This window comes from Lepidochelys olivacea, assembly GCF_965140295.1.
Source record: "Lepidochelys olivacea isolate rLepOli2 genome assembly, chromosome: 1".
Taxonomy (NCBI): Eukaryota; Metazoa; Chordata; order Testudines; family Cheloniidae; genus Lepidochelys; species Lepidochelys olivacea.
The window spans coordinates 211,262,973-211,290,107 of record NC_140411.1 but is presented as its reverse complement, the minus strand read 5'-3'; the positions used below and the strand labels follow the sequence as shown (position 1 = coordinate 211,290,107).

The window sequence follows — 27,135 nt, the reverse complement described above, 5'->3', positions numbered from 1 at the left end:
AATCTTTAGTTTTTACATTTTGTGAAAAAATAAAAACATTAACTATTAACTACATTTTACTGAAAGTACGAATGTCACTCATTCCAGTGGTGCCCAATCTTATTATTCAGGAGGACCACATAGACCTAAGCACAACCTTGTGTGGGCCAAACAGATTCTACATATTTTAATAAGATTTCTGCTGATAGCGGGAGCTCCACCACCCGGGGCTGACAGCCCAAGCCCCGCTGCCCCAAGGCTGACAGCAGAAGCTTTATTTTTTGTGCATTTAAAAAAAAGAACAATTTTCTGAACATTTTCTGAAGTATTTGGTATATGTAAGAAATACAATTTGCAATTCTATAAATTTTAATTTATTATAATGATTGATGACACTAGCAGGCTTCGAACTTGCTTAAAAACTGTAAATATATCAATAAAACATTGTGTTCAACTGATACCTATACATATATATTGTGGCTAGGGAAACTAAAATTCAGCATTTCATTTTAATCACAGAAAATCATGGATTTTTATGGTTTTTATCACAGGATTTTGTTTTTTTATCACAAAAAAAAACTAGGATCCCTGCTTATTATATAGATTTCCCAGGTTTGTGACCGGTTGAACTTTAAAGGGTGGGCTGTATGCAAATATTTTCCCCCTCAAGGAATCAAAACACAGTTTAGTGCCTCACAAGAGAAGCAAAGCCCTGTTGCCCACTCTGAAGAGTGTGGTGTCAGTGCAATCGGACCCACTGAGTGAGGATTATAAACATACAAAAGTGTGGAAAGGACATGGGTGACAAAGAAAAATCCAGTGGGTGATTGAACAGCACTTGTATGTGGCTCTGTTAGATCTGTATGCGTGTTAGCCCTGTGTGTATTAGTGGTAGATCTGTGTGTGTATGTGTGTGTGATCTGTGCATGTGTATGTTAGATCTCTGTGTGTATGTGTTAGACCTGTCTGTATGTTAGTGTTAGAGCTGTGTAAAGGGGCACAACCCCAACCTCAAGGCAACTCCGCAACCCCCTTTTCCTTCAACAAGCTCTTATAGTATCTAGAGAGATAACACATAGGTAAGATTGATAACATCATTTTTTTTACTTAAACTGTGGAAGTGGGAATTCTGCAGCATCTTCAACTGGATACAGAAACTTTTAACTAGGGCTGTCAAACGATTAAAACATTAATCACCACTAACTGCAGTTTTAATTGCACTGTTAAATAATAATAGAATACCATTTATTTAAATATTTGGATGTTTTCTACATTTTCAAATATATTGATTTCAATTACAGCATGGAAGCATGTCCTCTGGAATGGCAGCCAAAGCATGAAGGGGCATATGAATGTTTAACATATCTGGTACATAAATACCTTGCAACGCTGGCTACAAAAGTGCTATGTGAATGCCTGTTCTCATTTTCAGGTGACATTGTAAATAAGAAGTGGGCAGCATTATCTCCTGTAAATGTAAACAAAGTTGTTTGTCTTAGCACTTGGCTGAATAAGAAGTAGGACTGAGTGGATTTGTAGCCTCTAAAGATTTACAGTGTTTTGTTTTTGAGTGCAGGTATGTAAAAAAATGAACATTTCTAAGTTGCACTTTGACGATAAAGAAATTGGGCTACAGTACTTGTATAAGGGGAATTGAAAAATACTATTTATCTTTTTACAATGCAAATATTTGTAATAAAAATAATAATATAAAGTGAGCACTGTACACTTTGTTTTTTGTTGTTGTAGTTGAAATCAGTATATTTGAAAACGTAGAAAAACATCCAAAATATTTTTCCATTGGTATTCTATTATTCTTTAACAGTGCAATTAAAACTGTGCTTAATCACAATTAATTTTTTTGATTAAGTTAATTTGAGTTAATCACTTGAGTTAACTGGGGTTAATTGACAACCCTACTTTTAACATTACATTATTGTGATGATAATGCAAATCTTTAGACCCATGTAAAAAAACCCAGGCAGATTAAATTATTTTTCTGGCAACTGGCAAATCCATAAAAAACAACATCCAAGCTGGTCAAATAGGGGGTCAGGTGGTAACCCTAAGGGGGAGTTTGCTTCTGATTATGAACTTGGCAAGGTGGGGGGGGCGGGTTGTGTGAAGGCCAGACGAGGAGGGTTTGGGAAGGATTTTTTTTTTTTTTTTTTTTTGAGGCTGTGGGCCCCAGGGGCTGTGACTGATCACACCTTGACCTAGTTCCAGGGTGGGAGGACAGGCGGCGCGTGCGCATGTTTTACAACAACACTGGCGGATACTGACTTTTGCTGGCTGTAACAGAACCTCCCTCCTCAGGGCGCCCAGCCGGCCACGCTCCGGCCCAGACTCCGGGCAGGACCGACCACACCCTCCCGCCACCGCTCAGCCTGGGGAGGCGGCTCGCTCCCGCGCCTCCCCCAGCGCGCAGGCGCGGAGCATGAGGGTCCTCGGAGCGGGGGCTCGCGCAGCGCATGCGTAGGAGCGGGGTCAGGAGGAACGGATTTGGCGTCGTGCGCTGCTGCCGTGCTTGGCTCTGCGCGGGGGCCTGGGCGGGGGGAAGTGGAATGAGCCTTCACTTGGCCCGGCCTCGCGCACGCCGGGGAACCGCCGCCGCCGCCCGCCGGCGACTTTCCTGCCGCTGCGGGGCTCCCGGCGCCCAGTAGTTGCCGCCGCGGAGCGGCCCGAGAGCAGCCCCCGGAATCCGCCTGTCCGGGGCCCCGCGAGCCCGGCATGTGGCCCCGCGGGTGCGGGGGGCGCCGGCGCAGTCCGGCTTCCGGTCGCTGAGCCGGTCGCTGCAGGGCCGGGCCGGGCCGGGGTGGCTGCGCGGTGACCGAGCGGCCCGGGGCGAGGAGCACGGGGACGGCGCTGCTGAGCCGGCTGTGCGGAAGCCAAGGGCGGACGCCCCGGCGGTTGGATCGGCGCACGGCTCGGTGAGGGCTGAAGAGCTCCGGTTTGCTGCTCTCCGGCTGCCCCGGTCCTGGCTGGCGGATATGAGATGATATGAACTCTCCGGTCTGCTGTCAGAGGGACAATGACCACCCCCGCTCTGCTGCCCCTGTCTGGGCGTAGAATCCCCCCCCTGAATCTTGGGGCCTCCTCCTTCCCGCACCACAGGGCTACCTTGAGACTGTCCGAAAAATTTATCCTCCTCCTCATTCTTAGTGCCTTCATCACCCTCTGTTTTGGGGCATTTTTCTTCCTCCCGGATTCTTCCAAACACAAACGCTTTGATCTGGGTTTAGAGGATGTGTTAATTCCTCACGTGGATACCAGCAAGGGGGGCAAAAACCTTGGAGGCTACTTGATCCATGGGCAAGGACACGATGAGCACAGGCACAGGTATAATGTATACACATGGTTTTGTTTTTCACATAAGAAAACAATGCCTGATCTTGCTGCCATTTGAGTGACTGTAAGTGGGAATAGGATTGGGTCCAAAGGAAATCTAGTAAAGGAGACTGCAGGCCTACTGGGTAATGTGGTTTTCCATTTGCTGTTTCCAGGAAAATGTGGCTTTACCTAGATGGCATAATTTTTTTCTGACAAATGTAAAAGTCACGATTGCTTAATCGTGGCTGAAAGGGATGCTGTCATGAAAGGGGCATAGTGACTTTTGGACGGGCCCGCAAGTGGAGAGTCACCTCAGATATCCTTGCTCTCATGAACAGGAAATAGCCACAGTATTTATTCTCTGTATATTTCCCAAATGTTTTTCTGCTTCTGAGTTCTCTGTGCCTTTCCCCTTACCCTTCTTCCCCAAGCTGCTATGTGTGATGCTGTCTGGGGTCCCTTAGCTCCTGGGCCCTTGTCCAGCATGATTCTGTCTCCTTCAGGCTCTCAACTCTTGGCCCTAATTTGTGTTGCTGTTTTGGACAGGTGACAGTAAGCCAGGTAGTTGCCTTTTCTCCCTGTTTTAGCTTCCTAACTATCTCAGCAGAACAAGAGGCATAGCATGAGAGAGAACCTGCACCTATGAGAACAAACTGAAGTGGCAGTGATTGGGGTTTTTCTATTAATGGTCACTAGTGGAGGGATACCATAGTTAAGTACTAGAACTGAACTATTAGCCCTGACTGGTCTAGGTGGACTTGGGCTCTCTGCAGTATCAGGTTTCTTTATGTGATATAGAGTTGGGTTAGCTCAAGCTAGATCTCAGACTTGAATTTTGTAGAAAAATTTGGATTCTGTAGCTTTACAAATCATCAAACTTTTTTCTTTTGAAAATTTCAGATGAGTTTTTGAGTACACTTATAAAATAATTCTAATACTATTTTTTTAGGATTATTATTATTAACAGTAACAGAATTAAAAAAAATATTCATAAGCTGAGTGTTTCTTCGGGAGCGGTGTGAAATAGGTTCCCCCTTCTGCCTACAGTAAGAGTTCTTTAAAGGTGATTTGAGCCAACTTTTAAAAAACGGGATTGACCTTTTTAGTTACTGTATGGTATATAAAGGCAACCTGAATATTGGGGTATTTCCCACCCTGGTTTGTGCCTTATATTAAAAATATCAACATGTTAAGCGTGATTATTCTCTGCTAGTCATGGAGGACCTGTTAGACATCCTGCAGTTCATTTATTATGAGCTCTGATGCCTTAATTTAAAGGGCACAGGTGCTGAATATTTAACAAAGAATTAATTTCTCAAAAATGTTAATTAGCCACTACATTTAAATGCTACACAAAACAGTTCTAGGCATTGACTAATAAACCCTCATAATTACATATGTAAGGAGGTTTTACAGGTTGCTGAACCCCTTATGGCAACTAATGAACAAAAGCCTGTGTCCCTCTGCTTTGGCTACAGTAGGTTTCAATGGTCTGGGTTATTAGCTGCTTACTGGTGGTGCCTCCAGGGAGTTGGGAACCCTACCATACCTGTCTTTGTGGTTTCAACTGTTCCTGTCTCCTTACTTACCCATATGATTTGCCTGATACCTTGTAGTATACTCTTCTAACATGTCTGTAATGGCTGAATCAGTGTACATTTTATTTATAAGTGAAGTACAAAGGAAGCATGCAAAGGGAAGGAGAAGCTCAATTTGGAGTGGGTATATCAGTAATATCATACAATACACAAGTAACACAGCCTCAGGGTGGATTTCCCTGGATTCACGAGTCCCGTTTATCCCACGCTAATGGGCTTTGTAACGTGGAGGTACCCAAACACCTTGAGTTGTTGCAGGTCTGAAGCTGTTTGAGTGTGATGAGGTGCTGAGGGTGCTCATTCGCTTGGGGGACTAACCTCTGCATCAGCAAAAGGTGGTGTTTTCAGTGGAAAAAGTTCCAACAGGGTAGGCGGCCTTCTCGGTGTTTCCAAGACCAGTTGCTCTCTCCCAGAGTAGTTCAGCTAACCCCTTTCTGGGCAAAATAGGCAAACCCCAGGCAGGGAGAAAACTGCCAGGAAATCACCTGAACTCCCCTCAGGCAGGGCTGTCCTTCTCTCATCCCCCATCCAGTTGGCTGCCATCCCACAAAGTTCACCTTATCACAGTGCTCAACACTCTTGTCAAGGTGAGCACACTCCATCTCATCGCATCCCCATCTCTCAACTACCTGGCAACAAGCTTGCGTCTCTTTTTTGTCAGACCCATTTACCCAAGTTACACTTACCTTGTGCTGTTTTGCGTCTCGTGATTCTGTTGTTTCCCAGTCACAATGATCTTCTAGGACAAACATGACTTGCATTTCTAAAGTAGACAAGCCAAATGAAAAGCTGTGTCACATATTTTTGAATTGCATGATGCCTTCTAGTGGCTGGCCTATAGAAAGAAAAAAACTTGCTAGTGCTAAAAACTAGTAGATTTTTGGCATAGCTCTTGGAGCTAGCTGACCAGGTTATAGTTCCAGTTCCGTTTCCATGTAATCTCCCCTCCCCTCCAACATAGAAGATATCTATCTGAAGACATGCAATCAGTTCAATAGTGATATCACAAAGGAAACTATTATGGTTGTGCCAACTTTGGCATTATTTGTGGGGTACCTGTAGATAGACGTAACTTTTCTATTATGTTCAAAGTAGACTTCAGTCAGTCTACGCAGGCACTGTCTACACTAGGGAAACTTGGCATGCTAACCTTTGTGTGTGCCTAAACTTTTGCTCTACTCACACAAATGCTTCTGATGATGCACATGCTTTACAACCTCTTTTTGGATTACATTTGATGTGACATACCAGCATGGATAGGGATCACAAAACTCTTGTCATAAGTGATACTTATGTATGACTGGGTTGCTGAAGGGACAGAATGTCCTGCATCCAGCTGTTATTGCCTCAGTGTGTGTTAGAAACTTGCCCCATCCATGGTGAGTTGGAGAGAATCCTCGGGTATAACCTGTACCCTGCTGGAGGTGCTTTCAGTTAGCACCGAAGTGCCATGTAGAAAAGGAGAGGATGGGCTCTGTTAATGGGCAGAGAAACAGATCGAATAGCTGGGCTCTGAGACACCGGGTACAATGACAATTTTCAGGATCTGCTTTCAAGAACCCTAGATCTTCAGTCGGTGGCCAAGCTGATTTGGCTGAAGGAGGAAAAAGGATGAAAGGTCCTCTATGTCTGGTATGTAGCTTATAAAATGTAATGACAGATTGATTTTGGAGGCTTGGTGGCTGAGGGAAGAATATTTTGTAAGAGCGCTGGTGTGCATTCATAAAAGGTGGAAGCTACTCATCTTGGATATGTAATGCTGTTCTCTATCTATGTAATGGAGTTAATCTTTTCCCTCCAGTATCTGAATAACTCACTCAGTAAGTCCTCCAATCAAATTTTGGGACAGTGCAGATTTCTTTCCACCCAGATGGAAACTTGCACAGCCTTTCCATTCAGAGACAGTCCTTCAGTATCAGAGGTGCAAATGATCCTCATTGGTCTTCATGTTTTCTGAGATTGCTTTTCTTTTCCTGGATGTGCCCATAAACAAAGATGTTCTTGAAGGTTGTTTGTTAGTTTAGTTAGAGCTGCAATCTCCTGGGCCCCCTATCTTTATTTCATTAATCAGTTAAAATAGCATCCCCTGCTCACCTGTAATTTTATCAGTGTTTTTGTGAATTATTTCTCTCTGGTCCAGGAAAAGTGTCTTACAAGAATGCATTTAGAATCTGAAACAGATCTGTGATTGTACTTTTAGTTTCATTCTTTGGTATTTCAGGAAATGGATGGGCTGTTGCTATGGTTATTAACACTTTTTAATTTCTTGTTCTTCATTTCAGTGCTACTCAGACAGGATGGGTGTCCCAGAGTAGTCCCTGGGGCAAGTGAACTGGATTCACAATTTTGGAAAAGTGCATAAATCTCTAGTCTAGGAAAAGGGGAAGCAGAAAAGACTGTTACTGGACCTGTACAGAGACATGAATAGAGACCCTGAACACATATACAGTTTGAAAAATGTGCGTGTGTGGGGGGAAGCTTGCTTTTTAAGAGACAGGACAGGTTCAAAAATCACTTGGAACTTCTGGAATGAGAGACATGCACATGAATGGCAGATAGACTATTCCAAATGGAAATCTTTAATGCATACCTGAGGACTCGGGGAAGAGCGACAGCTGTGTAAACTCAGCAACAAGCTGATTCTCCCCCCCCTCACCCCCCACCCCAATACCACAGTTTACAAGTACCGTACATACTCGTTCATAAGCGGAATTTTTTTTTTTTAGGAAAAAAGGGCAGTATCAGAGAAGGGAGTTGGCTTATGAACAGGTATAGAGAGGGAGAGGTGGAACACAGCCCCTCCCCCCCAAGAGAGGAAGAAAGGAGAGGCAGCAGAGCCAGAAGGGAAGACGCAGGGCCAGAGTCTCTCCGCTTCTGGCCACGCTGCTCTCCCCCCAACCTCCGAAGCAGCTGTAGCTCTGGGGATGGCAGGCTGCGGCCGCGCTGCCCGGTCTGGCCCCGCCCACCAGAGCAGGCTGCGGCCGCGCTGCCCGGTCTGGCCCCGCCCACCAGAGCAGGCTGCGGCCGCGCTGCCCGGTCTGGCCCCGCCCACCAGAGCAGGCTGCGGCCGCGCTGCCCGGTCTGGCCCCGCCCACCAGAGCAGGCTGCGGCCGCGCTGCCCGGTCTGGCCCCGCCCACCAGAGCAGGCTGCGGCCGCGCTGCCCGGTCTGGCCCCGCCCACCAGAGCAGGCTGCGGCCGCGCTGCCCGGTCTGGCCCCGCCCACCAGAGCAGGCTGCGGCCGCGCTGCCCGGTCTGGCCCCGCCCACCAGAGCAGGCTGCGGCCGCGCTGCCCGGTCTGGCCCCGCCCACCAGAGCAGGCTGCGGCCGCGCTGCCCGGTCTGGCCCCGCCCACCAGAGCAGGCTGCGGCCGCGCTGCCCGGTCTGGCCCCGCCCACCAGAGCAGGCTGCGGCCGCGCTGCCCGGTCTGGCCCCGCCCACCAGAGCAGGCTGCGGCCGCGCTGCCCGGTCTGGCCCCGCCCACCAGAGCAGGCTGCGGCCAGGCCAGAGACATCCTCCCTTGGACTTCCCCAGATAAGGGGGGGTGGGGGTCCCGGGATAGGGGTGGGGTCATGTGGGGGGTGGTCACAGGGGTTACTCCCCACCAGTAGCTGTCATGGCCTGTCACGGTAAGCAACTGGCGCGCCAGGACACTTTGTTTACTTAGGTTTACCTCTGTGCCTGCGGACGCTCGAGGTATACAAACCATCTCGGCTCTCCAACGGCTTATCCTGATGACCCAGGAGCCAATGTTTGCTCACCCCTGAATTATAGGGTTGGCTTATGAATGGGTCATAAAAATTTTCCATTTTTACTTACCCATCTTGGGGGGGGGATTGGCATATAAACGAACCAGCTTATGATTGAGTATATATGGTAGCTGTTTATTGGGCTGCTCCTTACCAAGTCCTTCAGAGCCATTACAAAGTCACTTCACTCCTTTACAAGATTGATATCAATTTTCCTTTCCACAAAATGAGGCATTTTACTAACTCTTTCATTAATATGTCTATTGCCACCTAATATAAATGAGTTAACTTGTTTTGATATTGTAGTTGTCCTGTGACCTCTTGTGTTAATTAAATGTCTTGAAGGCCTCTCTAATTTGAACATCAATCATATTCTTATTAAATACATCAAATGATTTCTCTAAATGCTCCCTCACCAAACTCTTTGCAGTTCGAAAACTTGTCTCTTTCACCAGCAGAGGTTGGTCCAGTAAAAGATATGTTTACCCACCTTGTCTTTCAAAATGACCAAGTCATTACTACAGCAGGAAATTTATAAATGTATGCAGATAAGAGTAAAATCCCAGCAGCTCAACATCTCAAAGCCATTTAAGAGCAGCAGCTGGCCTATCACTATGTCAACAGTGCAGTCTTTCAGAAACGCATTCATATGACAGATTGAGAGTGGGATAATTATTCAAAACAAATGTATTACCAAAGGACAAACCCAGCACCAGCACGGCTTTAAAATTGCAAGTATTGTAATGGCTCGTCTGCATAGTGCAGCAATGTGTACTACAGGGACGTGATTTTTAAAGCTCACTAATGTGTGATAGTGTTAGTGCCTGGGAGGTTGGGGAGTGGGGTGGGATGAGAATGTGCTACACAACTCTCCTCTGGGCCTGATCCCCAAAAGATGTGAGTCTGTTACAGCCCTTAGCAGCACAGCCTGGCTCTCTAGCTGAATCTGTAGAGCCATGCTTTTAGCTCTGTAGTCCCTAGTTCACTTCTTGTTCACAGAAGTCAGCGTCCTTGTCATGTGTCATGCAAAATGTGTCAGGCTAATACTATAAATGCTTCATTAGTCACTGAACAGTTATGGGTTAACGGCCATCTTCATCTTGTATTATCCTGAAAAGACACTTCTCCATCTTCTTGCTCACTGTATAGCTATTTGTATTACATTAGCACCTAGAGGCTTCATTGTGCTAGGCACTGCATAAACAAAGTAAAAATGTTTTTGGTTATTAAAAACTTCCAATCTTTGTTTTTAGTTGGTCTAGTAAAAGATAATAGTTTATCCATCTTGTGTTTCTAATCTTTGTTTTGTCCTTCTATCTCTTGTCTAAAACTAAGAAATGGGTAGAGTGATACAATCTGTTCATTACAGTGTCTCAGAATCTGCCTCTCCATGTTTGTATAGTCAGAAAATGATTTAATTAGCCATGATAAAATTGGGAAGGCAGGATCACCTGGGAACACAATGGTCTTTCTGGTGTTCAGCTTTTAAAATTTGACTAATTTTTCTACTTAAATCAATAGATGGATTGTTTGTACTGAGTTGTTACTTTAATCTATCAGAGTTGGTATAACTGTGAATTGAGCTAATTAAGTTAACTAAATACACCCAAACGACTAAAGGTAATGACACCTAGAAAGACAAAGGGAAATCAGAATAAAATAGACACATGATTAGAAATGTCCTTTATGTTTACAGTTCTATTCACATTCCTAAATTTGAAATGTAATTGCTTATGTTCAGAAATTGGTCAGAATGGCCTTCACCTTGCTTGCTTGCATGCATGATTTTATAAAAGATATATTGCATATATCTGAGAAACAGGAACCCTTAGTTCATTTTTGATTTCCTAGGCTGATATTGTTTGTGTGAATGTGAAAATACGTTGCCAAGGTTTATGATTTCACTGTCAAGAGATTGAGTATGCCTTTAAAAAAAAAAAAAAAAGGTGGGGGGGTAAAAACTTTGGAATTTTTGAGAAGGCAATTAGGTTCCTATATTTACTGTAATTTTTCTGTTAATTCATAGCGTTTGTTTTTCTTTTTAAGGCTAGAAGGGATCATTAGATCAGTGCTTCTCAAACTATCTAATGTGGCGGACCAGCAGTTTTTCCCCCCTGATGTGCCAGGGACCGGTACCATACTATTATCGTTTTCGCATAGGCACGTAGCACATCAGATCAGAAAAACTAACATTCTTCACTGTATTAATTGGAATGGGAGTGTGGCGAACATGCGGAGATGTTCCCATTTATATACATTGAAGACTGACTGAAAGGCTGTGCGTCTGTGCGGATAGTATAAAATGACTATTATTCGTTTATGATCCAAGAAAATATTATTTGAACATTCGTAGTAATTTGTATCGGAAACAATATAATGAATAAAATAAAAGTTGGCTGACATTTTTTATTTTGTTTATTTTGTAAACAAATACAAATAAAAAATATTAAAACAATCAAACCAGCAAAGTCTCCTAACAAAGATGATATAAAAAAATTTATGACCACAATAATAGGCATGTTAAAACCTTAACCTTTACTAATGTGAAAGTGAGCCTGCTTCTTCTTTGTCAGTTTATCCAGTTGTGGTTCAATTGAAGACAGTGCTACACGCAATGGAGAATTACTATCCATACTATTCCTGTACTTTGTCTTAATGACACTCATAGTTGAGAAGCCAGTCTCGCAGAGGTATGTTGAAGGAAATGGGAGAAGAGTTTTTAGAGCAATTTCAGTAAGCTCAGGATATTCTGCTTTCACTTTTATCCAAAAGGAAGCAAGTGATGTAGTTTCAAAACTCATCTTCAATCTTTCGTCAGCAGCCAGCTCCAACAATTTATCCTCCATAGTGACAGTTAAGTCATCTTTCAGTGGAATAAACGGATTTTGGATCCATCCAGTCCTTTTCTGTGGATCATCTTCTGCTGGAAAGTAAAACTCAAAACGTTCTGCCAAATTCGTCAAGTGTTCACTGATGACATTTTGTAGAGATGTAACATCAAGGTCTTCACCTGCATTGGCGATGATTGTTGCTAAGTTGGGAAACATGTCATAACAATCTCTTGACACTCGACTCTTCCATGCTTTTAGCTTTTTTTTCTGTCCGTTGATCTTGTCTGCCATTGTAAGGCACAAAGCCATCCTTCCCTGCATGGAGGTGTTGAGATCATTAAAGATGGAAAAGATATCAGCCAAATAAGCCAGCTTGGCTATCCAATCCACATCTTGGAACAATTGTGACCAATTTGGTTTTTTGTCCTGAAGAAACTCGGCAAGCTCGTTTCAGAGCCCAAAATACTCTTGACAGGACTTTTCCCCTCCATAACCAACGTACATTGGCATGCAATAGGAGCTGTTTATGATCAGCTCCCATATCATCACATAATGCAGCGAATAGTCTCAAATTTAAAGCATTCGCCTTTATGTGGTTCACAATTTTTACTACCTCGCTGAGCACAGTTTAGTTGTGTTGACATTTTTTTGTTGTTGCAAGACTTGCTTGGTGAAGGAAGCAGTGTGTCGACTTGCATTCGGGTGCAAGTGCCTTACTCTGGGTAACCACTCCAGAATGCCATCCTGTCATTGCAGCAGCGCCGTCAGAACATACGCCTACACAAAACTTGAAATCCAACCCACATTTGTTAACGATGTAGTCGCTCACAGTCTTGAACACTTCAGAACTAGTTGTTTTTGTTGGTAGTGAAGCAGAAAACAAAAACGCTTCCTTCAAATCACCCTCCTGTTCAAAGCGCACATACACCATCAGAATTGCCGTATTGGCAATGTCTGTACATTCATCAAACTGCAAAGAAAAGTACTTTGCTAATTTGTCCTATGAGCCAGATCGTGAATTTGTCAAGCTGTAGTGTCATTTGAAAGTGGCACCTGAGCCACTTTCTTTGCTGCCGGCTCGCCCAGCATTTCCATGCAGACATCTTTAATACAGCCTATCACTAGTGTCTCACCGATTGTGGATGGCTTTTTAGCCTTAGCAACGCGAAGCGCTACTTTATAAGAAGCTTGCAAAGCACAAGTATTTATGTGTGACACTTCAAAGATCTGTTTCTGACGGCCTTTTAAATCAGCATGCTTTCCTTTGAAGAACTCTTTCGGCTTTGAAGTAATTTCATTATGTGCTGTATTTAAATGCCTCTTGAGCTTTGACAGCTTCATTGCGTCTTTAGCCAACACATTGCCACAAATAGCGCACTGTGGTTTTGGCACTCCATGATCATTCGTGGCTACAAAGCCAAACTGAATGTATTAGGAGTCCTATTTCCAAGTAAAGCTCGTACAAATTCTTTTTGTTGACCGTACTTCGGTTTCATTTACATTGCCGTCATCTGATTCAGAATTACTCACGTGTTCAACAGCCCGTTGTCTCTGCTTGGTAAATATGTTCATTGGGCCTCGCTTCGCCATCTGTAAATTAGGCATAAAAATAATTAATATAAATTCCATTACCCCGGGTATATACTTAATTTATGATATTAGGATGAAAGCCGAATAAATGCAGTGGGAAAAGATAAGGTATGAAAGCCATCACAAATGTCCAAATGGTCAAGAAAAAGTGAAAAAAGAAAAGGAGTACTTGTGGCACCTTAGAGACTAACAAATTTATTTGAGCATAAGCTTTCGTGAGCTACAGCTCTCTTCATTGGATGCATGCAGTGGAAAATAAAGTAGGGGGATTTTATATACACAAAGAACACAAAACAATAGGTGTTACCATACACACCCACACACACTGTAATGAGAGCGATCAGGTAAGGTGAGCTATTACCAGCAGGAGAGGGGGGGAAAAGGAACCTTTTGTAGTGATAATCAAGGTGGGCCATTTCCAGCAGTTGACAAGAACGTGTGAGGAACAGTAGGGGGGAAAAATAAACACGGGGGAATAGTTTTACTTTGTGTAATGACACATCCACTCCCAGTCTTTATTCAAGCCTAATTTAATGGTGTCCAGTCCACAGACCAGAGCCCACGAACTCAAAGCGGCACCAGATCGTGCCAGAACAGATGAAAAACCTGCAGATATATCTCCACTGCCACAACGATCAATAACCCCACAACTCACCTTTCAAGTTCCACCATTCTTACACATGCCTATCGCTACACGTGCTGTACTTCATCCAATGCATCGTAAGCCCCAACAACTATGTGGGTGAAATCAGACAGTTGCTATGCTCTCGAATGAACTCTCACAGAGAAATGATAATGACAAAAAACACTGTCACCCATGGGTGACCACTCTTTACAAAGCAATCATTCTCTCTGACCCCTTCAGTCTTTGTCCTCAAAGGAAACCTGCACAACACTAAACTGGGAGGAGTGGTAGATAGGATGCAGAGAAACCGAGACAAATTAGAGGATTGGGCCAAAAGAAATCTGATGAGGTTCAACAAGGACAAGTGCAGAATCCTGCACTTAGGACGGAAGAATCCCATGCATGGCTGTAGACTAGGGACCGAATGGCTAGACAGCAGTTCTGCAGAAAAGGACCTAGGGGTTACAGCGGACGAGAAGCTGGATATGAGTCAACAGTGTGCCTTGTTGCCAAGAAGGCTAACGGCATTTGCGCTGTATAAATAGGGGCATTGCCAGCAGATCGAGGGACGTGATCGTTCCCCTCTATTCAACATTGGTGAAGCCTCATCTGGAGTACTGTGTCCAGTTTTGGGCCCCACAGTACAAGAAGGATGTGGAAAAATTGGAAAGCACCCAGCGGAAGACAACAAAAATGATTAGAGGACTGGAGCACATGCCTTATGAGGAGAGGCTGAGGGAACTGGGATTGTTTAGTTTGTAGAAGAGAAGAATGGAATACGTCTGTAGGTTTTTCATCTGTTCTGGCATGATCTGGTGCTGCTTTGAGTTCACGGGCTCTGGTCTGTGGGGAGCTTGCTTCTGATAAGCTTGGTGATGTCAGGGGGCTTGTTTGAAGGTCAGAAGCAAGGGTTCAGGAAGGATTTTTTTCAGGATGTGCTCCTTGTCAAGTATGTGTTGTAACTGTTTGGTATGTCATATAGGTTCTAGTGTGGCGTGAGAGGTGACAGCTAGGGGTATGCGGTCAGTGGGTTTTTTCTGTATTGACACAGTTTTTCCTAGGGTATTTGTATTCCCATATGTGATCTACTTCTCTGGTGTAGTCCTTGTATTGTGAAGGCATTTTAAGTATGTTTAGGTATCCCAGACTCTCTCTTTGGAGGAGAGTGGATAAATAAAAAATCAATTTTTTTTTCAAAAAAATTGAATTTATAAGTGATAACTTTTAAAAAAGTAATCCTATTTAAAATGAAATCTGAGTTTAATACAAATTATATTTAGGTTTAAACTACTCATAATGTGTTAATGCATTTAAATAAAAAATAAATTTGCTGAAACCATGAGCCTCTATCAAAAACTGAGTTATATGCTGCTTTTCTGCCTAACACGCCCCTTCCCCCCTGAATTCTAGCTTTTGAGGTCAAGCTTTATAAATGTGGCTCAACAGATTGTGTACTGTATTAAGGGCTTGATCCTGTGGGGAACCCGGCAGCTGTGCTATTGGATGCAAGAGCTTTGCAAAGTCGTCACAGGCGTTGGGACCCGGCGTCTGACTTCAGGAGACACCATCATGTATCTTATCAAGGCCATCTACTGAGCCCACTGAGTGGTCTTATTCCTATTTTATAATTACTCCCTATCTAATCTCTGATTGGCTCATTTCTCAAATTATGGCTATTTATGACTTCACCCACCATAGAAATATACTCTCCAGCTCATGGAAAAACACTGACCTGCCCAGCAGTGTTCCCTCTAATGTTTTATGTCCATGTGCGGAATGAGTTTTGTTATGTGCATCAATATGGATTTGGGGTGTGTGTGTGTGTGGGATCGGGGTGTGGGCTCTGGGGTAGGGCTGGGGATGAGGGGTTTGGAGGGCAGGAGGGTGCTCAGGGCTGGGGCAGAGTGGGGGTACAGGCTCTGAGGTAGGGCCGGGGATGAGGGGTTTGGAGTGCAGGCTGCCCCGGGGCTGCGATGGGGAGAGAGGACTCTCCCCAACCCCCTCTCGCCGCAGCAGCTTGGGGACAGGTGAGAGGTGCCTCTCCCCAGCTGTGGCGGGCCTGGGCCAGGTTGGGCTGGGGGAGGGGCTCCTCTTCCCGGCTGCCTGTGTGGCCTTTGAGAGCGTTCTGTGCAGCCGCAAAGCTTACAGGGAACGTAGCTGCCCAGTGACTACCAGCCCTTGCTTCTGGATGGTTCTGGAGACTTTAAGTCAGTGATTCCCAAACTTTTTCCGCCGTGTGGGCAGGGAAAGCCCCTGGCGGGCCGGGCTGGTTTGTTTACCTGCCGCGTCCCCAGGTTCGGCCGATTGCAGCTCCCAGTGGCTGCGGTTCGCTGCTCCAGGCCAGTGGGAGCTGCTGGAAGTGGCGCGGGCCGAGGGACATACTGGCCGCTGCTTCCAGCAGCTCCCATTAGCCTGGAGCAGCGAACCACAGCCACTGGGAGCTGCAATCGGCCGAACCTGGGGACGCGGCAGGTAAACAAACCAGCCCGGCCCGCCAGGGGCTTTCCCCGCGCAAGCGGCGGAACAAATTTGGGAACCACTGCTTTAGGTAAATGACTTTTCTCTGTCTTCTTGTGTGTGTCCACAGACAGAGATACAAACACACAGAAATCCATTAATTTCCCAACTGCCTCCCTCTGTGTCTCTAAACAAATAAGATACTGCAGTGCAAAAAGCATGTGGGTTACAGGAGTAGAAGTCTTGGATAGTTAGTTGTTTTGTTTTTCTGGGAGTGGAGAGAGGGGTGGGGATGGGGTGGGACTGGGGGAGTTATATAACAAGGGAGAAGGAGCAGAGCATGCAACCAGAAAGGAACAACACTGCTGTCAAAGAAGCATACTGTGGGAAAAAGGGACAACAATCTTCAAAGTGCAGCTGTTGATTTCAACATATGGGAACTGGAGGAAAAAAACCTGCCATGGCTGCAGGTTGTAAAAAAAGGACCCTATCTGGGAATATTTTCAGGAAGTTCCTGTACCTCTGGGTAAAAAAGAAATATGTGTCAAATGAAAACAGTGGAACAGAGAGATGCAAGGCCGAGTTATCAGAGTGAAACAATCTGAAAAATGCTCTTCAGAATGCAATGACTGTAACGATGATGATGTGGACATGTCTGAACAATCTGGATCAAGAGGTTGGTAAACTTATTTTTGCACCATTCTTATGGACTGCCTGCCTTGTTTTATTATGCTAGTAAATGATAACTTAGATTATTTGCCTAAATTTGTATTTTGGGTGGATTAATTACTTATGAATTTCAAAATGTTTATGTTCAAAAAGTATTAATTAAATTTTTACTCTTATTGCTGGATTTTGAGATTTTTTTAATTGTACAATATAATTAAACATCCTAGGTGAATTTCCTATATAAAAGTAAAGTTTTATTAGGCTTTTATGAATTTTACAATTAACATTTTTTTTGCCCAAGCTATTTGGTATGTTGCTAGAGATAAGCGTTTAAATAGATAGAGATGATCCTTATGACTTATTAATTTCCCCTATAAAGCTGTGTTTAGAATAAATTATATAGTTTAAACAGTGGCACAAACAGCTGCATTAGGAGGAATCTTTACAATCTAATTTTTAAAGCAGTGTACTGAGTAATACTCAGTGAGAGTGACTTTCTTTCACCTTTTTTTTTTTTTTCAGAGTCACCTTGATTTCATGGTGCGTTTTTCTAGATATTCTTCCTCCTCCAGATGCCCATGAAAAGGGTGGCATATTGGGAGCCATCCTTGTACTCATGGCTGTTCCCATGTTTTGGACAACGTTTTTGTTAAATGTGAAATTGTTGTGGGTGAGGATTACCTGGATGAGTTGAGCGATATCATTTTTCAATAGCTTTTTTTCTTGGTTTCTTTTCCCTTTAGACAAATGCATGACCCAACAAGTTGTAAACATTTTCCTCATAGTGTGTTCTATGTACAAGTGCCACAATATTTTGGCGCACTAGGAGTAGTTGGATGTGATTCTCTTTGTAATGCACACAAAATTCCAGATCCTATCATGCCTGCACCACAAAAATCCTGCTAACGTTTTTGTATCCAAGTTCCCAAAATCCAGTGCCTAAATACAGAGTATGTTCAACTGCTCTGACTACACCAACAAATTGTTGACAGTGCTGCAGATAGTTGGAGTGGTGGGACATGTTTTGTGTAGACTTGGAAGAATTAGATTTTTATTGTTATGAGTCAATTTCACCGTACACAAACACAGACAAATATTTAAATCCATAATTGAAATGCAAAGTAAGATTTGATATAAGGCTATTTACTTTGAATATTTTAACACATGATGCTGACAGTTTTTTTATTTTATCGGTTGTAAAGCTTTACATTTTTCACAGTAGAGGTTGCAATTCATTCAATAGTTATCTGCTCTCCCTTATGGTTTGCGCCCCCCCCCCACCCCATAATTTCCTGGAACTGTGAAATTTTAAACTGATTAAAAATCAGAAAAAAAATGCTTAAAAATAAACGTTGCCATTATCCATCAAAATCATAAAATAATTGAATTCTGCCAAGCCCATCTATGTGTAAGTGGTGAAATTGTGGGGCTTGTGTGTAGAAAATTGGCATAAACCTGCAGTATCCGTGTTCTGCTGTCCTGCTTTTGAAGTAGTGCAATATCAGGATATACCAGAGTCTTTGGAATGTTTGTTATAAGATTGACGGTATATGTTCTGTATTAGGTGGTGAAATTAAGGGGGTTTGGATGCAAAAATTGGCAGGGTGAAGCTTTTACTTTTCCTTTAAACAGGTAAATTTATCCAGCAGTGTTGGAAACTTAGTTATATCAGCACCAAGAACCTGAAAATGAAAGTGATTTATAAACAAAAGTGAAGCAGATTTCAAAATTCCTTCCCTTTTTAAAATAACTTGGAGTGTTAATAGTATTTTAGATAGCAAAATCCCAACATGTTTGGTGATCTGTCAAATGTATTCAGTCTTACTGAAAATTTGTAAAGTAAAATAGCTAGCTAGACTGAGATCTCTCATTTCAAGTTTCCGATGAGGTTTTAAATCTCTCATTAAGCAGGTTTATCATGGAAATCCTAGTAGCCTTAACTATTGCAGTGTAAATTTTCTAATCATGATTGATGTGGGTACATCATTTCCTTTTACCCTGTGATTGTAATTGCAAGGTCTTATTTTCATAAAGGCATCTGTTCTGCTGTTGTCCATTTCTGTTTAAATGGAAAGTGTCCAAATTATTGATTATTTTCATCATATTATAGTGGTTATTGTATTTTGAACTAACATTTGGAGGGGATTAACACAGTACTTTTGACTTTTGGCAGTTTTTGAGGAGACATTATATGTAAAGAGTTATGTTCAATAGACAATGCTGTTATAATCAGGAACTGTAGTGGTATTCTTCTGCGTGATAGCTGGTCAGGATGGGGAATGAAAGTGGAGGGAGAGTGTTTCTTTAGTAAAAAATTAAACATTCAAGTGAATTCTAATCATGCCTATCAAAGACATCTGATAAGTCCATAGTAGTTTATTCCTCTGCCCCCAGGATTCTAATAGTATCTGATTAGACTTTCTAATTAATTTGATAGACTGACTGTTTTAAATAAGCACATAGGCACAGGTCTCAGATTCAAATTGGTGTCCAGGGTGGATATGTTTGAAAAAATTAAATTTCTTTTAATTCAATAGACCAAAATAGGCCCTAAAAAGTAAATTTTTAAAATAGTCATTGACACAAATCAGTCTAAATTATTGTTACCGAAGCTGATGGATTCGGGTGTTTTTAAAATGGGTGATTTGTCAAAAATATATAGTGTTTGAGTTTTATATAGTGCTGGGCTTATTTTATCAGAATTGGAAGTTAAGAGCAATAGACCAGGGGTCGGCAACCTTTCAGAAGTGTTGTGCCGAGTCTTCATTTATTCACTCTAATTTAAGGTTTTGCGTGCCGGTGATACATTTTAACATTTTTTAGAAGGTCTCTCTCTCTATAAGTCTATATAATATAACCAAACTATTATTATATGTAAAGTAAACAAGGTTTTCAAAATGTTTAAGAAGCTTCATTTAAAATTAAAATAAAATGCAGGTCTTATCAGTTTAGAGTGATCCTTGCCCTTGCTTTTCCTTGCTGAGATTTCCAATGTCTGGCATGTATTTTGATACTTTAAGCTGCACACAGGCTTCTGAGTGATCAGTTGTTAACTGGCTCTGAGAGGGACAGATTTCATGTGTGAAAATACCTGTTCACACAGGTATGTGGATCCAAATGCTGAAAGCAGTGCAAACACAATTTTCTTCAAACAGTTAAATTTCACTGGCAGGGACGTCCAGCAGGTCAGAATAGAGGCCCCATGATCTCTCTCAGTAGCTTCAAGTGCGCGTTGCAGATCCACAAACTTTGATGTCTACAATTCTGAGCTTTTTAACTGAATGAGCTGCATTTCGAAATCTTCAACACCCATCCACTGAAATACAGACAAATCCAAGTCTCTCTTGCTGAACTTTTCAGGTTTAATTAGAAAAGAAAGCATTGGGCCAAATCGCTGGAAATCTTGAAATCTGTCGGAAAATTCTGATTCTAGTTCTTGCATATATCTTTCAATCTCATCGACACTGACAGTGCAATTTTTTGATAGCTCTTTCATGTGTTGGAAGTAGCGGAAAGTAGAAGTTTGAATGTCCCTAGAAAAAACTGCTAGTTTCACAACAAATGCTTTCCAGGCTTCATAAAGATCCAGAACCGTTTGCCCTATACCCTGGAGACAGAGGTTGAGTTTGTTTAGGTGAGCGGTGATGTCAGTTAGAAACATGAGCTTACACAGACATTTTTCATTATCCAGTTTGGGGTAGTTTTGTTCTTATTCCAACAAAAAGGCCTTGATAGAATCAAAACAGTTTACAAAGCGCACCAAAACTTTGCCACGACTTAGCCACCGAATGTTGCTGTGAAGTGGAATGTCATTATAAGCACTGTCCATCTCTTCTAGCAGTGCTTGAAATTGTCGGTGAGTCAAAGCAGATCAAACAACAAGGAAATTCACTATTTGCATCACTGTATTCATCACATTATTACGCTCTGAATTAGAAATTTTAGCACACAGGTTTTCTTGATGGATGATACTGTGAAATTTGACTGTCGGACGGCCAATTTGATCTTCAAGTTACTTTACAAATCCCTTCTGTTTTCTGACCATGGCAGGAGCACCATCTGTTGTCACACACAATATTTTTCTGATATCAGCTCCTTGTTCTTCAAAATCATTTACAAAACTTTCCAGCATATCTTCCCCCTTTGTTCTGCCATGAAGGGGTTTTAGGCAACAAAGTTCCTCTTGGATTGCATCAGAAGCACAATATCTCACACATGGGCCGTCGTTTATATCACTGCTCTCATCAACTGCAACACTAAACACTGCTATGTCTTTTAATGCAGTCGTCTGCTTTTCCTTAATGTTTTCTGCCATTTTGCTTGTCTCTCTCAACTGTTCTGGCAGAGACGGGCAGTTCTTTTATTCTAGATATGATCATATCTTTATTTGGCAAATCATTGAACAAAATCTCTGAACTGCTGAGAAAAACTTTTTATATATTCCCCATCTATAAACGGCTTTCCGGTTTTTGTAATGCATTGTGAAATCTTGTAACTTCCTTCTGCAGCTTGATTTTTACTTAAGCTTTTAAAAACACTGCTTTGCTTCTCATAGGCTGCTACTGTCTTTTTGATCGAATCAGTCTTGTCTGCTTTGTCAAGAAAGGTTTTCTCGTGCTTCGTTTCAAAATGTCGTCGAACACTTGATGTGCGACAACACTTTCAAAACAGAAAGCACAAATAGCACTGTCCTTCTGAATACATCCAAATGCATCTGTCCAAGAAGGCTGAAATGAATGGACATCTAGCTTCGCTTTCTTAGGAGCTGCCATTTTGTCAAATGTTCCCTTCAACTCTGTGAGGGGGAAAAAAAAATGGTGACAGAAGGCACGCACAAGGTCAAACGTAGACATGGTCTGATATAAGCAATTATAAGATGGGGTGCTGAGCTGCATCCCCTCTTGCCCCATCTGCACCCCTCACTGCCCCAGGCTGGGGCCAGTGGGCCACAGCTGGGGGCGGCTGCAGAGCACTGGGCCCAGGCCAGGAGCGGAGCAGAGCCCCAGGCTGGCCTGCTGGTATTCCAGGCTGGAAGCAGGCTGAGCAGGGCTGGAGGTCCAGACCCCAGCTCGCAGGGGGCCAGCAGCTTGAACCCCAGACAGGCAGCGAGGTGAGTGGAACTGGCGGCTGGTACCCCAGGCCAGCAACAGGCTGAGCAGGGCTGGAGGTCTGGACTCTGGTTGGCAGGGGGCCTGCACTGGAACTCCAGACTGGAAGCAAGGTGAGCGGGGCCAGTGGCCAGAACCCCAGACCGGCAGCAGACTGAGCAGTTCAGCCTGCTGCTGGTCTGGGGTTCCGTTCACCCAGTGGGCTGAGTGGGACTGGCCAGCGGCCGGGACCCCGGCTGGTGTGGGGCCGGCTGGCGGGCTGAGTGGCTCAGCCTGCTGCCAATCTGGGGTTCCAGCTGCCGGCTCCTGCCAGCCGGGGTCTCAGCTGCCGGCCCCGCTCAGCCTGCTACCGGCCTGGGATTCCCTTCACCCAGGCCAGCAGCTGGCTGAGTGGGACCGGCGGCCGGGACCCCAGCTGCCGGAACCCCAGAGCTGTGGCGGGCTGAGCGGGGCCAACGGCTGGGACTCCAGAGTGGCATCGGGTTGAGCAGCTCAGCCCGGTGCCGGTCTGGGGTTCTGGCCGCTGGCTCCTGCCTGCTGGGGTCTCAGCCACCAGCCCCGGTCAGCCCATTACCGGCCTGGGGTTCCCTTCACCCAGGCCGGCAGCGGGCTGAGTGGGGCCGGCGGCTGGGACCCTGGCTGCCGGAACCCCAGGGCTGTGGCGGGCTGAGCGGGGCTGGCGGCCGGAACCTCGGCATGCCATTAAAAATCGGTTTGTGTGCCACCTTTGGCACGCATGCCGTAGGTTGCCAACCCCTGCAATAGAGGATCACAAACCATTCCTTTCTCACCCTTTAAAATACAACTAATATCTTCCGCCTAACATGCATTTTACATTAGACATTCAGATTATATACCTTTCTTCCTACTTATGATCTGCTGTAAATAATCCTCCTTGTTTTCTTGGCTTCAGGGTCAGCTTTCCAAATTTTGAAGGATTTCTGTTTTGGCTTGATTAACCTCTTGAACCTTGCCATTCAGCTATTTTGGTTTGCTCCTTGTCTTTTTAGTCAGTACTACTCCTGTCTTCTGAGACTATTGTTAATAGCATCCATGCCACTTTTTCTTTTAATGTTAGGGCCTTTTTGACTAGCAACCTCATTTTATTGAAATCTCCCTTACTGAAGTTTAGTGTCATTGTGTCCCTTTTTGGTATACCTATCAGCCTCTTGGATGTTCCCTTACTTGCCTTCATGGAGTGCAATGGCAGATTAATTTAGAAAACATTAAGCCAAAAATCTGCTGATTCTCTCACAACAGGCCAAAAAGGGGAATTCTTCTTCTTTGTCTCTGTTCCCATCCTGGCTGTCAATTTCTTCTCTCTCCTTTTCCGGTCCACTCTCTGTCACCGTTGGCACCATGTCCCACTCACGTACTTCCTCCTCCCCCATCTCCGTGTCATTTCACCTCATGCACCTCTGACTCCTTGTCTCAGTCTTTGCCCAGCCTGTTCTAGTTCTCTCCTTCACCTCAGCTCCTCAGCAGATCTGTGTTCACTCCCCTCTCACCACCTTTCACCTGCTCTGCTGGTTGCCAGTTTGAGTTTCTCTCTCCCGTTCGCCAGCCTCCACTTCCAATTTTATTCTTCCACTTTTAGGTATATTGTCCCAATCTATTCCACCCTCCAGTCCACGTCGTCTTCCCTCTGCATTCAAATTGGTTAGCTTCCTCCTCCCACGCTGTTTAGGCCCAATGGGGAGAACCTTTGAGAGCACAGAAGAGACAGGTTCTCTGCTCTGTAGCCCAGAGCTGCAATTGCATGGACAGTCCTGCTCAGCGAGGATGAAATTGTTGGGGAATTTAGCTGCCGAAATCTAGGAAGTCTCTACTGAACATGTGCAAATTGTGATTTTGTTTTTTCAAAAGCTAATAACTTGGTGAAATTTGGGCAAACTTTCCTGGGTATGGCAAAAGCATATCTCTGATATAAAGGCCACTGTACTGCTGAACTTTAAGTCTCTGCTCTGAACTCCAGCCCCCTGCAGAGAATTTGGAGAAAACTGTTTTTTGTAGCTTCAGCCAAACCACTGCACTAAGGTGCTCTCATTTGAATGGGGGATGATCAAGGTTTAACTACCCATATCCTTATCTGGGAGATATATGACAGAGCACTGGTACAGATCGCGGATTTCACGTACACTAAGGCATTGAGTGATAGAGCAGTTTAATAAAATCAACCAGAATTAATTGTGCATAGATAGATACTGTCGGAACACACATATGAAGTTCTGGGACTCTTCCAGCATTATGGTAGTATTGATATTTGCCTTAATGAAGAAGGAAAGTCACTCCTGTTTTTTTCCTGGAAAATTTTGCTAATCAGGGTTCTGTACACAGAGACAGCTGAAACAAACATAGTGATATGGATTCTGGAGGATCTTGGATATGGTGTCAGGGAGACATATGGTGTCCGGGAGTCAATCATAGGTATGGGGTGAAAATGAATCCTGTTAGGTACAAAGTCTCATCTCAGAAGGATGTTAACAAAAGATGAACATGGCCAAAAAGGAAAACTGGTGTCAGAGAAAAATGCAGTTCGTATTGAAGCTTTTTTTGTGTCCATGAGATCAGGACTACCATGCTTTAATGAACAAGGGTTCATGTGAGGCTTATCCAACAATTCCTGTTTGCATTTCACCCTCTCACATATGTTGCCAGAAGTCAAGGTACCATTGTCTTTTCTCTAAACCCTCAACTAGTGAGTTGAGAGAATCAGATTCTTTGAAGGGATCCACCCATTATTGAATGAAGCAGAGGGGTCTTTAAGTCAGATATTGGCTGGAGATAACTGAGGGTATGTCTACACTACGGAATAAGGTTGAATTTATAGAAGTCGGTTTTTTAGAAATCGGTTTTATATATTCGAGTGTGTGTCCCCACAGAAAATGCTCTAAGTGCATTAAGACAGGTTTCAGAGTAACAGCCGTGTTAGTCTGTATTCGCAAAAAGAAAAGGAGTACTTGTGGCACCTTAGAGACTAACCAATTTATTTGAGCATGAGCTTTCGTGAGCTACAGCATCCGATGAAGTGAGCGGTAGCTCACGAAAGCTCATGCTCAAATAAATTGGTTAGTCTGTAAGGTGCCACAAGTACTCCTTTTCTAAGTGCATTAAGTGCATTAACTCGGCGGAGTGCTTCCACAGTACCGAGGCTAGAGTAGACTTCCGGAGCGTTGCACTGTGGATAGCTATCCCACAGTTCCCGCAGTCTCCGCTGCCCATTGGAATTCTGGGTTGAGATCCCAATGCCTGATGGGGCTAAAACATTGTCGCGGGTGGTTCTGGGTACATATCGTCAGGCCCCCCTTCCCTCCCTCCCTCCGTGAAAGCAAGGGCAGACAATCGTTTCGCGCCTTTTTTTTCCTGAGTTACCTGTGCAGACGCCATACCACGGCAAGCATGGAGCCCGCTCAGGTAACCGTCACCGTATGTCTCCTGGGTGCTGGCAGACGCGGTACGGCATTGCTACACAGTAGCAGCAACCCATTGCCTTCTGGCAGCAGACGGTGCAGTACGACTGGTAGCCGTCCTCGTCGTGTCCAAGGTGCTTCTGGCCACGTCGGCTGGGAGCGCCTGGGCAGACATGGGCTCAGGGACTAAATTTGGAGTGACTTGACCAGGTCATTCTCTTTAGTCCTGCAGTCAGTCCTATTGAACCGTCTTATGGTGAGCAGGCAGGCGATACGGATTGCTAGCAGTCGTACTGTACCATCTTCTGCCAGGCAGGCAAGAGATAAGGATGGCTAGCAGTCGTACTGTACCATCTTCTGCCGAGCAGCCATGCGATGTGGATGGCATGCAGTCCTTCTGCACCGTCTGCTGCCAGCCAAAGATGTAAAAGATAGATGGAGTGGATCAAAACAAGAAATAGACCAGATTTGTGTTGTACTCATTTGCCTCCTCCCCCGTCTAGGGGACTCATTCCTCTAGGTCACACTGCAGTCACTCACAGAGAAGGTGCAGCGAGGTAAATCTAGCCATGTATCAATCAATCAGAGGCCAGACTAACCTCCTTGTTCCAATAAGAACAATAACTTAGGTGCACCATTTCTTATTGGAACCCTCCGTGAAGTCCTGCCTGAAATACTCCTTGATGTAAAGCCAGCCCCTTTGTTGATTTTAGCTCCCTGAAGCCAACCCTGTAAGCCATGTCGTCAGTCGCCCCTCCCTCCGTCAGAGCAACGGCAGACAATCGTTCCGCGCCTTTTTTCTGTGCGGACGCCATACCAAGGCAAGCATGGAGGCTGCTCAGCTCACTTTGGCAATTAGGAGCACATTAAACACCACACGCATTATCCAGCAGTATATGCAGCACCAGAACCTGGCAAAGCGATACCGGGCGAGGAGGCGACATCAGCGCGGTCACGTGAGTGATCAGGACATGGACACAGATTTCTCTGAAAGAAAAGGTGCTAATGGGGCAGTTTCATGCTGTGGAACGCCGATTCTGGGCTCGGGAAACCAGCACAGACTGGTGGGACCGCATAGTGTTGCAGGTCTGGGCCGATTCCCAGTGGCTGCGAAACTTTTGCGTGCATAAGGGCACTTTCATGGAACTTTGTGACTTGCTTTCCCCTGCCCTGAGTCTCATGAATACCAAGATGAGAGCAGCCCTCACAGTTGAGAAGCGAGTGGCGATAGCCCTGTGGAAGCTTGCAACGCCAGACAGCTACCGGTCAGTTGGGAATCAATTTGGAGTGGGCAAATCTACTGTTGGGTCTGCTGTGATGCAAGTAGCCCACGCAATCACAGATCTGCTGATATGAAGGGTAGTGACCCTGGGAAATGTGCAGGTCATAGTGGATGGCTTTGCTGCAATGGGATTCCCTAACTGTGGTGGGGCTATAGACGGAACCCATATCCCTATCTTGGCACCGGAGCACCAAGCCGCCGAGTACATAAACCGCAAGGGGTACTTTTCAATAGTGCTGCAAGCTCTGGTGGATCACAAGGGACGTTTCACCAACATCAACGTGGGATGGCCGGGAAAGGTACATGACGCTCGCATCTTCAGGAACTCTGGTCTGTTTCAAAAGCTGCAGGAAGGGACTTTATTCCCAGACCAGAAAATAACTGTTGGGGATGTTGAAATGCCTATATGTATCCTTGGGGACCCAGCCTACCCCTTAATGCCATGGCTCATGAAGCCGTACACAGGCAGCCTGGACAGTAGTCAGGAGCTGTTCAACTACAGGCTGAGC

At 44.4% G+C, this 27,135-nt stretch overlaps 1 protein-coding gene across 2 annotated transcripts in view; it reads left to right on the top strand.

Moving 5' to 3' along the window:
- The first annotated feature begins 2,471 nt into the window (after positions 1-2,471).
- The window catches only part of MAN1A2 (mannosidase alpha class 1A member 2), a 301,819-nt gene continuing 277,155 nt past the window's right edge, over positions 2,472-27,135 (top strand). For both annotated transcript variants that reach the window (XR_014714217.1, XM_084648770.1), the window contains exon 1: positions 2,472-3,318. Coding sequence is in view for 1 of the 2 variants with exons in the window: in XM_084648770.1 (XP_084504896.1) it covers positions 3,011-3,318 (308 nt within the window). In the remaining variant the exon portion in view is untranslated. The remainder of the gene's footprint in view (positions 3,319-27,135) is intronic.